The following is an 11,782-nucleotide window of genomic DNA, read 5'->3' on the forward strand; positions in this document are numbered from 1 at the left end:
GTGAGAGGCATAAATAAGAGAAGTGTTTTGCGTGTTCGGCGATTTTTTGGCATTGAAAAAGTGAATCAAAAAAGTTGCATAAAACTTTGTGCAAAAAATTAAATTAAGTGCTCAAAAATTCTTGAAATATTGACAGTGGCGGGAGTAAAAATGGAATTAAGTGCATAAAAATATTTGAAATGTTGACAGTGGCATACGGTGAGAGTACTCTGAGTCAAAGCAATGTTTGCAAAAGGTACAAGCTTTTCACAAAAGGTCAAGCTATGGCACATGGGCTTGCTACATATACAAACTAAAAATGAATATTCGTCATAATTTCTTGATGCTGCCAAAATCATACTTACAAAGCATACATGAGAAGAAGTTACCAATCTCTATAAAATCAATGCAGGTGTGCATCAGGGAGATGTCCTGTCACCCGTACTTTATACGCTTTTCATTGCCAACCTCCCTTCAAAAGCACACATACAGCTATGCAGATGACATTGTAGTAGTGACTAGAAATCGTCAAGCTTCTACTGCTTCTAATCAACTTCAGCAAAGCCTTGTCAGCCTTAGCGCATGGCTAAGCAAATGACGTATAAAAGCCAATGAAGCAAAAAGGAGCGCAAATCACTTTCACACTATGGAAGAATACTTGTCGTCTAGTGCATCTTAATAACTGTGGTCTCAAATGGGCTACGCTAAATACTTAGGCATTCATTTTGATCGACGTTTTCCGTGGCGATACTTTTACATGCAAGATACTCATATTATATATTAAGACAATACTGAAACCGATTTGGACATATGGAGAGCAAATCTGGAGATAAATGGAGTTAAAAAATAAATTTTAGAAAATTTCATAGAGATTTGATTGTGCAGTGCAACTTGATGATTGTTGATTGAAAAGTGAAATAATTTATATTTCTTCTAATATGTTACTATGCAATTATGTCTTATTTGTGGCTCGGATACAAACGAGTATACTGGTACATGAACTTATAAGATATAATATATATGATTGAGCAATGCACATACACACGTACATATATGCAGTTTACTATACACTTCGCTACACTTCTAGCACAGCGTTTTTTTTTTATAAAATATTTGCAACGAACGGTAATTGAAATTATACAAGTATTCTGTCGTTTTCTATGAACAAAAGAAATTTTAGAACATATCAAAATTATACGAAAATAACTGAGCCAAACTGGAAATGTGAGTACTTTGGTATTCTATTCTAAAATGCAGTTACTGCAGTAGTATTAAGACAATCCACTAAACACAGGTTAATACCTAAAACCAGATTTGATATAGCAAACAAATTTCTTTTTATCAGTTTACGATTAGCAAAATGCTTACATTGGAAATGGTATAAAATGTCAGAGTGAGTAGAGAAAGGTATCCACTAAGTTGATACCGTTTATCGCAGCAACATAGCTAAATACTAAATAATCATGAAAGCCGCCATCATCTTCGCCTGCCTTTTGGCTGTTGCCTTCGCTCGCCCCAATCCCGATGCTGAAATCGTCAAATTGGACTCTGATGTTGGACCCGAAAGCTATGTATACTCAGTGGAAACCAGTGATGGTACCAAAAAGGACGAATCTGGAAAACTGAAGGATGTTGGCTCTGACCACGAAGGAATCGTCGTCCAAGGTAGCTACTCGTGGGTGGATGAGAAGACTGGCGAGAAATTCACCGTGACATATGTTGCTGACGAGAACGGTTTCCAACCTTCAGGCGCTCACTTGCCCGTTGGACCAGTTGCTTAATTAAATCAGATGTCTGATACGAATTCAATGGTTATTTTATGAGTTTTTTATAAAGAAAATAAATTAGTTGCAATTTTTGATATTCTAAATATTTGTTTTTGTGCAAAAATGTATGGTTAAAACTAAGGTGTCCGATTGTCGTTCCCGCCACTTATTGCCACACTTTCTCTTTGTAGGTACAATAGTGGCTTCAAATGAAGATCGTTTTAATCGCATTTACTGCTGTGCCTGAAAGTTAATAAGACTTTTTTAGAACATCTAGCAAAATTTGGGTATAGATTTATTTTGGCTTACCATAAATTGTGTAATAAAAAATATTTGTTTGCAGTACATGGGACTCATGATGATCAGAATAAGATTAAGATCAGATTGAGAATCAAGTTGGTGAATCGGTTCAAAGGAGTACTTGATTTGGAGGACTTCCCAAATCGCGGGAGGCCTGAAAAGATGCCCGCGAAAGTAATCCTTGCACTATTTTCAAAAAATCCGGCAAATCGAAAATATGTTGGGCCCAAATAAGTTTAAACTCACTCAACAAATTTAATTTATTTATATGCATGCACCGAAGATTTGAAGCCATAACCGATCTTGGCGGAGATTAGGCAAACCAGAATGCCATTACATTAATGTTTTGGAGTGAGCAAGGCAATTATAGACTAGAATTTCTGAATTTTTTTTTTTTTTTTGAATTTCCAATATATATAAAGAAGAAGAAATCGGATTCCGACAAGCCCGAAAAAACAGGTGGTACGACGAGGAATGCCATGCATGATGGCGCAACGCGAGCTATGCGGGATCGTTACAGAGAGCTAAAAAAGTAAAAGAGGCATATTATCCGAAAGAAGAAACGAGAGGCCGAAATACGTGAATGCGAGGAGCTTGAGGTGCCTGCCAATAGGAACAACGCCCGAAAATTCTACCAGAAACTTCGGCGGCTTCCAGAAGGTTTTAAGACCGGGGCGTTTTCCTGTAAAAACAAAGACGACCATCTGGTGACTGACATACAGAGCAATCTTAAATTATGGAGCGTACTCTTCTCGAACCTGTTAAACAGTGATAGCTGCACAGAGCTGTTACAGAGAATATGAAGATCCCGTTACCCCAATCGTTGACGACGGATCTGTCGTTCCGCTACCCGACCATGACAAGGTGAGAATAGCGATAACGCGGCTAAAGAACAACTGCGGGCTGAGCTATTCGAACATGGCGGCGAGGAGCTGGTAAGTTGCATGCATCGCTTCTATGCAAAATATGGTCGGATGAACGCATGCCTGCCGATTGGAATTTAACTGTGCTCTGCAAGGAACGTCGTCTTAATACGGGTGACATGGTCAAGCCAGCATAGCCGCTGTATTTTTACACGCCTAACTATGTCCACGTCCCTATATAGCTCATGCAGCTCGCTGTTCCACCGTACATGACGGAAAATGTTTTTCTTGAAAGCTCCCCAAATGTTTTCATCTGCTGTTGACATCGCCCATGTTTCTTCGTCATATATCATCAATTTGGTCCTTCGAGAAAGTGCTCTACTTCTTAATTACCTGCTGAGCCCAAAGTCACACCTGTTGGCACGAGCTACTGTGCGATTTATCTCCAGGCTTAGACGTCAGCGATGGCTTTTTAAAAATCACAATTTAATGTTAGGGACAGAAAAACTTGCAATAACAGCATCTGGCTGAATCAGAAAGTACTTCTCAAATCTCTTTGATTTTTCCTACAATTGTTTTGTTTGGACTGTACGATAGTTACAGTTATGAGGTGATGATTTTGTTATACCGTACACGAAATCAAACGGTCATAATTCAAGATGTTCAACCTTTGTTTTTTATGTATTAATTCATAGTTTATATCTAATACCTATATCATAGTTTTAATAAAAATTTGTTTTAGGATTATGTTTCATGCAAGGTTGACTTTCTTTATTAATGATTTTAATCCCTTCATAATAATAAATATATTTTCACATCATTTTATTTCAGCCTTTGCTAAATATTTTCGTTTTCTAGTTCTAACTTTTATGTATTTAGTTTGCAGAAGAAGATAAGACAAAACTAAAAATATTTATTGAGTATATAGATGATTTCATTTCGTGATGAGAACGCATTACATTTTGACTACCAATAAGCAGTAAATATTTTACTGATAATGTAAATCATCAATACTTTTACTTTAATTTCTTTCAGTAATTAGTAAAAAATACGTTGACTGCAATATTTTCCAGTAATCAGAAAACTTTTACAGATAATGCAAACTGAATTATAATATCAGCAAAAAATTTATATATGTATTTACTGTATTTTTACTACAAAAGTGCCTATCGCCGGTTGGGGGGTAGACTCTCAAGCCTTTTGTGTTTATGTTGTTCTTGCTATCAGTATATACGCATCTTTCGTCTCTGGGTGTTTTTCCTTCATTCTCTCATTCTATGTAATAGTTTGTTTGTTGTCTTGTCAGAAACAAAAATAAATTAGTCCTGCATACAAAACAATTATATAAAGTTATAAAATGTTTACAGAGTGATATTATTTAATCCCTTCTTCTAATTTATCTTCACAAATAGTTTAAAAAATAGAAAAACGAGATTAATATTTTTGCTTTTTTAATTTTAAATTGGGTTTTAATTTTTGTGGGTTTTCAGGGTCACTGTAAAAATGGTTAACGTTTTGTTTTAAATATTTAAATTTTACTTTGGTTGTTTTTTGGTTTGGGTTCATTATCATTAAAATATTCTTCTTCTTCTTAATTGGCGCTATAACCACTTACGCGATTTTGGCCGAGTTTAACAAAGCGCGCCAGTCGTTTCTTTCTCGTGCTAACCGGCGCCAGTTGGACACACCAAGTGAAGCCAAGTCCTTCTCCACCTGATCTTTCCAACGCAGAGGAGCCGCCCTCTTCCTCTGCTACCACCAGCTGGTACCGCATCGAATACTTTCAAAGCCGGAGCGTTTGTATCCATTCGGACGACATGACCCAGCCAACGTAGCCGCTGGATCTTTATTCGCTGCACTATGTCTATGTCGTCGTAAAGCTCATACAGCTCATCGTTCCATCGTCTGCGATATTCGCCGTTGCCAACGTGCAAAGGTCCAAAAATCTTACGCAGAATCTTTCTCTCGAACACTCCAAGCGTCGCTTCATCGGATGTTGTCATCGTCCAAGCTTCTGCGCCATACGTTAGGACGGGCATGATGAGAGTCTTGTAGAGTGTTAGTTTTGTTCGACGAGAGAGGACTTTACTGCTCAGTTGCCTACTTAGTCCAAAGTAGCACTTGTTGGCAAGAGAGATTCTACGTTGGATTTCAAGGCTGACATTGTTTTCGGTGTTAATGCTGGTTCCTAAATAAACGAAGTCTTTTACAACCTCCAAATTATAACTGTCAACAGTGACGTGGGTGCCGATACGCGAGTGCGCCGACTGTTTGTTTGAAGACAGGAGGTACTTCGTTTTGTCCTCGTTCACCACCAGACCCATTCGCTTTGCCTCTTTATCCAGTGTGGAGAAGGCAGAACTAACAGCGCGGTTGTTAAGGCCGATGATGTCAATATCATCGGCATACGCCAACAATTGCACGCTCTTATAAAATATTATGCCTGAGCGATTAAGTTCTGCGGCTCGTACGATGCTCTCCAACATCAGGTTAAAGAAGTCACACGACAGCGAGTCACCCTGTCTGAAACCTCGTTTGGTATCAAACGGCTCGGAGAGGTCCTTCCCAATTCTGACGGCGCTGCTGGTGTTGAGCAACGTCATCCTACATAGCCGTATTAGTTTTGCGGGGATACCAAATTCAGACATCGCGGTATACAGGTAACTCCTTTCCGTACTGTCGAATGCAGCTTTGAAGTCGACGAAAAGATGGTGTGTGTCGATTCTCCTTTCATGGGTCTTTTCCAAGATTTGGCGTATTGTGAATATTTGGTCGATGGTAGACTTTCCAGGTCTGAAGCCACACTGATAAGGTCCAATCAGTTGGTTGACGGTGGGCTTCAGCCTTTCACACAATACGCTCGCTAGAACCTTATAGGCGATATTTAGAAGACTAATCCCGCGGTAATTGGCACAAATTGCAGGATCGCCCTTCTTATGGATTGGGCAGAACACACTTAAATTCCAATCGGCAGGCATGCTTTCATCCGACCATATTTTGCATAGGAGCTGATGCATGCACCTTACCAGCTCCTTGCCGCCATGTTTGTATAGCTCAGCCGGCAGTCCGTCGGCGCCCGCGGCTTTGTTGTTCTTTAGCCGCGTTATCGCTATTCTCACCTCGTCATGATCGGGTATCGGGATCTTCACTTTCTCGGTGACATGCACAGCTGTCACTGTTTAAAACGTTCGAGAAGTGTTCCCTCCATAATCTAAGATTGCTCTGTACGTCAGTCACCAGTTCGCCGTCTTTGTTCTTACAGGAAAACGCCCCGGTCTTAAAACCTTCTGTAAGCCGCCGAACTTTTCGGTAGAATTTTCGGGCGTTGTTCCTGTTGGCCAGCATCTCAAGCTCCTCGCATTCACGTATTTCGGCCTCTCGTTTCTTCTTTCGGATAATACGTCTCTCTTCCTTTTTCAGCTCTCTGTAGCGATCCCACATGGCTCGCGTTGCGCCCGATCGCAGCGTGGCTCTATAGGCGGCATCCTTTCTTTTTGCGGCAGCATGACATTCCTCGTCGTACCAATTGTTTTTTCGGGCTCGCCGGAATCCGATTTCTTCTTCGGCGGCGGTACGTAGGGAACGAGAAATGTTGCTCCATTGCTCGCGCATGCCTGGTTGTTGGGCAGTGCTGTTCGAGAGCAGGAGTGAGAGTCGAGTGGCGAATCTTCTGGCTGTCTGTTGCGATTGCAGCTTCTCGATGTCGAACATTCTTTGCGTAGGTAGATGTACGTTTTTTGCTGCACAGAGGCGGGTGCGCAGTTTGGCTGCAACAAGGTAATGATCCGAGTCGATGTTGGGTCCTCGGATCGTACGTACATCTAATACACTAGAAGTGTGTCTTCCATCTATCACAATATGATCGATCTGGTTTCGCGTTTTTCGATCAGGAGACAGCCAGGTGGCTTGGTGAATCTTCTTATGCTGGAATCTGGTGCTGCAGACTACCATGTTTCGGGCCCCGGCGAAGTCGATCAGCCTCTGTCCGTTACCGGATGTTTCGTTGTGCAGGCTGAATTTTCCGACTGTGGGAAGTCGCCAAGCACGATTTTTATGTCGTGGCGGGGGCAGCGCTCATAGGAACGTTCCAGGCGCTCATAGAAGGAATCTTTGGTCGCATCGTCCTTCTCTTCCGTCGGGGCGTGGGCGCAAATTAGCGATATGTTGAAAAAACGGGCTTTGATGCGGATTTTTGCGAGACGCTCGTCCACCGGAGTGAACGACAGTACTTGGCGACGAAGTCTCTCTCCCACAACAAATCCGACACCGAATTTGCGCTCCTTTACATGGCAGCTGTAGTAGACGTCGCAAGGTCCCATGGTTTTCTTTCCTTGCCCCGTCCATCGCATCTCTTGGATGGCAGTGATGTCAGCCTTTACTCTCACGAGGACATCAACCAGCCGGGCAGAGGCACCTTCCCCATTAAGGGACCGGACATTCCAGGTGCATGCCCTCAAATCATAATCCTTAATTCGTTTGCAGGGGTCGTCATCAGTATAGGGAGGTCTCATCCGAGGCTTTTTAAAACTTTTCATTGGGGGCGATTTTTAAGTGGCGGGTCCCAAACCCAACGCACAACCAGCTATCCTGGAATGTTTCGCCTTCTCACGTTAGCTCACTCCCGAACGGATGTTCGGAAGCTACCCAGAGGATACGTGGGCTAATCCCGGCCGTTGTGAGCTGCTTGAACCATATGCAGAAGAATCGTCCTGGCCATTCCCAAGTGAATGGCGATCAGTAACTTTCCCCACTTGCGTGGACTTCTGCACATGGAACCATATTAAAATATTAAGTTGAAGAAAAAGAAATCCGTTATTTTTGCATACAAATGGTTTAAAACTGCCCTGGCTTGCATTTTCAACTTTATCAAAGAAAAACTGTAAAATGTATTGAATTTTCTCTTTGTTGACTTCCATTATTAACACCCTGCAACCCGCAACTGAATGGAACAAACAAAAAAAACAACCATCTGCCGAGAAAATAATGGATTTCTTACTCCACAAGCAATGTGTTAGTTTTTGCTTCAGTTATGGTACGCAGGGACAGACAATCGATTCCTTTCACCATTTTGAGCATTTTGATTAATTACTTCAATAAGGTCATAATCCAAAAGAAAAAATAGATATTTTTAATATGTATGCAGAAATGGCCACAACCTCTTCTTTTTGGGTGAAATATGTCTTTACTTTTACCTACGTTTGCCAATGTGAAATATTTGAAGTAATTTTTCTTAACATTTTGACTTTTTGGATTATGACACTGTTGAAGTACAATAAATGACAAAAATTAGTTCCGCGTATGAAAAACAATTTGAATCAGTGTTCCTATGTACATATCCTAAATGTAAAAAAATTACGTACTTCTGCAGCAAAATATTTGAAGAAGCCAAAGACTTTCACAAATAAAAGGCTGCAACGTTATGCAACATGATGCCCCTTAACTATGCAATGGCGCTTTGGTTAGGTTGTACTGGCTGCCGAAACCACACAGATCCCATTTTGGTCCATGCGATACCAGATCAAATTTCTTTTGTTTGTTTTTTTTTTAGCGAAAATATGCAACAGGAGTCACTCAAGCTCCAGTTTAAGGAAATATTCTAGCCTTTCCAAATTGAGAGCAGTCAGGTAGCATAGTCTAGTTTTCGCGAGACCCGAACAGTAGCATAGAAGATGCTCTGGGTTTCTCGTGTACCCGGTTCGTTACATATGCTGCAAGCATCGTTAAGGGTTAAATTTAGCTTGTAAGCGTGTGCTGCAACTAGGCAGTACCCTGTTGGTATACCGACTAAAGTTCTACAGTTTCTCGAACAGTATCGAACGATATAACCGATTTAGTACTCGTATATTTGTCATCATATGCGTGTTTACACATGATCCTAGCAACTTTTCAATTGGTGAAGCTAAGCCATTGCCTTTCTTAACATGTGGTTTTCTAGTTGTTTTTAAATTGTGTGCAGGGGCTTAAGTACATGACTTATTTGATCCCCTGCAAGTCGCGCGCCTTCTTTAGCTATTCCGTTCACTGTGACATTTCACACAAAGCCTGCGGCTATGAGCGAGCATGTCCATTCATGGACATTTTTGTATGAAAGACAGTATTATTTTATCGCTTTTATAGCCGCTTTTGTTTGAAACACAGTACAATCATTAGGGAGTTTAAATGGCTTTTTGACGCTTAATTCCGCACAATACCATATATGTATGCCAACGCCAACCGCCTTTTTCATTTTTTATCTAAGGAATTAGTTTGAGGACAGTTACACGCAGAAGACCTTAAATTCTAGAGCGCATTAGCAAATAGCTACAAATTCAAAACGGGATAATATACGTCGGCTCCTGGTGAGCTGAGATTAATGTTTGGGGCTGCTTCTCCGAAATAGGTTTGGGTGGTTTATTTGTGCATTCTGCCAATTTGAATGCAGTTGTGATGAATAAAATTTACCATAAGCATTATTACCGTCAGCTGCGAAGATGTTTGGAAGAAATAGTTAACTTTGACTTTTACAAGAAGACAAGGATCATAAGGATCGAAGCCGAAGATATATAGAAGAATTAGCCAAGGTGCGTAGAATGGAAACACAAAAAGGGGAATGAAATGTTTGATTGGCCTTCACAGTGATCTGATGCCAATCCAATTGAAAATGTTTGGGCAATAGTTAGACAAAAACTCAATGGAAAATAAATATGGATAGCCAAATAGGTATCAAGGAAATTTCGGCTGATTTGGAGCCAATTACCTCCACAGCTTTGTAGAAATTATAGATTACCATTATAGCTAATGGTAGTAACAATACATTTTATTGAATATATTGCGTATAATAGATATTATAAGCCTATAAAAGGCCTCGGTAGTCTAGCGTAAGTGCACTAGTCTGCCATCCCAGAGGCTGCGAGTTCGAGTCCCACGTAAAGCATGGTCCAAAGCACTTTTCCAAATTTACCTACTTTCCCTGTTTCGGCACATTATTTGCATTGTGGTGGCTAAAACAAGCAAACAACAAAGAAAGCCACACAGTTACACATTGCATCAGTGGCGCCAGCAAAAGGGAGCGAGCGACACACTTAGGCATGGTAGCGGCAGGCTAATTGCCTACCCTGTCAGAAGTCAAAACAGATTAACGAAACCAACGCAAGATTGAGTCGAGTTGGTTGGAATTGAATTGGTCAAATAGTTACTAAGTTATGGCGGTTACGCTTTTATCAGACAGACATAGATGGGATCTCGATTACATGAATATAATTGGTTGAGGTAATCAATTCGTTGATTACATTTTTATCGATTAACTAAGAGCCGAAAAACGACGATCGACAATCCCAATCGGTTTTAAAACAGCTTTCGACAAAACGGATTATATGCCTCAAAGTCTGACAAGGTTTATACGATGACAGCATCCGATTGGGTGATCCTTGGAGTGATCGAAGCGCTTTTTATGTGATTCTTACAGGAACGTATTTGGCGCGGCCCTAATAGCAGTCGTAAAAGTAAAGGGAGGTGGTCCCTATTTAGGAAGGACTAAGTGGAGAATATTGGTATATCTAATTTGTGACAGTTTGCTCGCAAAAGAAACAATATCCAAGGCATATCTTTGATGTCGGTCAACAACGCTTCAGTGGTTAAAGCACCATTTAGAAGAACTACAGAAATCATTATTTTTGGCACTTAAAGATATTGCGGGTTAATCTGGAAGTGCAATAAAGTGGCAAACAACGAAGCTAAAATCGGATACTAAATTTTATTTTTATTCTGCAAAATATTAATAAATTCCTTCTTCGCCGCGAAAAGAATTCCAATTTCAAAATGCGTTAAAATGCAAGTATTTAGTGATTTAAATATACATAAATGCAATTAAATTCGGCATCAAAAGTTGTAGACAAAAACGTTTGTGTCTATGCATGTCAAATTCCCTCAAAACTCAATAGATTAGTTGTTGCAATAACGGAAAAAAATATTTTGAGAATACGGCTTTACACAGACTGACAAACTGGAAATGTGAATATTTTTGAAATTAGTATTCTACTTTAAAGTGCAGCTTATGCAATAGAATTAAAGCAGTCTGCTAGACATAACGAGTTGATAGCTAAAACCAGATTTGATATAGCAAACAAATTTCATTTTATCAGTTTACGATTAGCAAAATGCTTGCATTGGAAATGGTATAAAATGTCAGAGTGAGTAGAGAAAGGTATCCACTAAGTTGATATCGTCTATTGCAGCAACATAGCTAAATACTAAATAATCATGAAAGCCGCCATCATCTTCGCCTGCCTTTTGGCTGTTGCCTTCGCTCGCCCCAATCCCGATGCTGAAATCGTCAAATTGGACTCTGATGTTGGACCCGAAAGCTACGTATACTCAGTGGAAACCAGTGATGGTACCAAAAAGGACGAATCTGGAAAACTGAAGGATGTTGGCTCTGACCACGAAGGAATCGTCGTCCAAGGTAGCTACTCGTGGGTGGATGAGAAGACTGGCGAGAAATTTACCGTGACATATGTTGCTGACGAGAACGGTTTCCAACCTTCAGGCGCTCACTTGCCCGTTGCTCCAGTTGTTTAATTAAACTAGATTATTAATGCGAAGATTATGGTGAAATGAAAATAAATTAATTATAATTTTATAATTTCAAATATGTTTAGTTGTGTGTGAAAATTCATGGTTTGAAGTGAGAATTAATTATCTGGCTTATGATCGTCATATATACAACACTTTATCTTTGTGCTTTTGTGACTTGAAAGGAGAATGAAAGATTTCAATCATATAGACTGAATTGTGTAAAATATGGGTAAAAACTCATTTTTGAGCCTTCCATAAACCATTTATAAATAATATAGTAGACTGCATTTAAGTGAAGTCAGGATCACCGGAAACAAGATA

At 40.1% G+C, this 11,782-nt stretch overlaps 2 protein-coding genes across 2 annotated transcripts; both read left to right on the top strand.

Moving 5' to 3' along the window:
* The first annotated feature begins 1,393 nt into the window (after positions 1 to 1,393).
* On the top strand, positions 1,394 to 1,823 carry LOC129241833 (larval cuticle protein 65Ab1-like). Its single transcript, XM_054878355.1, has one exon. It carries the CDS (start codon positions 1,443 to 1,445, stop codon positions 1,758 to 1,760), a length of 318 nt encoding a protein of 105 aa, XP_054734330.1. The 5' UTR covers positions 1,394 to 1,442; the 3' UTR covers positions 1,761 to 1,823.
* Positions 1,824 to 11,107: 9,284 nt separating this feature from the next.
* On the top strand, positions 11,108 to 11,535 carry LOC129241581 (larval cuticle protein 65Ab1-like). Its single transcript, XM_054877989.1, has one exon. The coding sequence runs from the start codon at positions 11,147 to 11,149 to the stop codon at positions 11,462 to 11,464; it is 318 nt and encodes a 105-aa protein (XP_054733964.1). The 5' UTR covers positions 11,108 to 11,146; the 3' UTR covers positions 11,465 to 11,535.
* Positions 11,536 to 11,782: the final 247 nt, after the last annotated feature.

This window comes from Anastrepha obliqua, chromosome 3 (assembly GCF_027943255.1).
Source record: "Anastrepha obliqua isolate idAnaObli1 chromosome 3, idAnaObli1_1.0, whole genome shotgun sequence".
NCBI lineage: Eukaryota > Metazoa > Arthropoda > Insecta > Diptera > Tephritidae > Anastrepha > Anastrepha obliqua.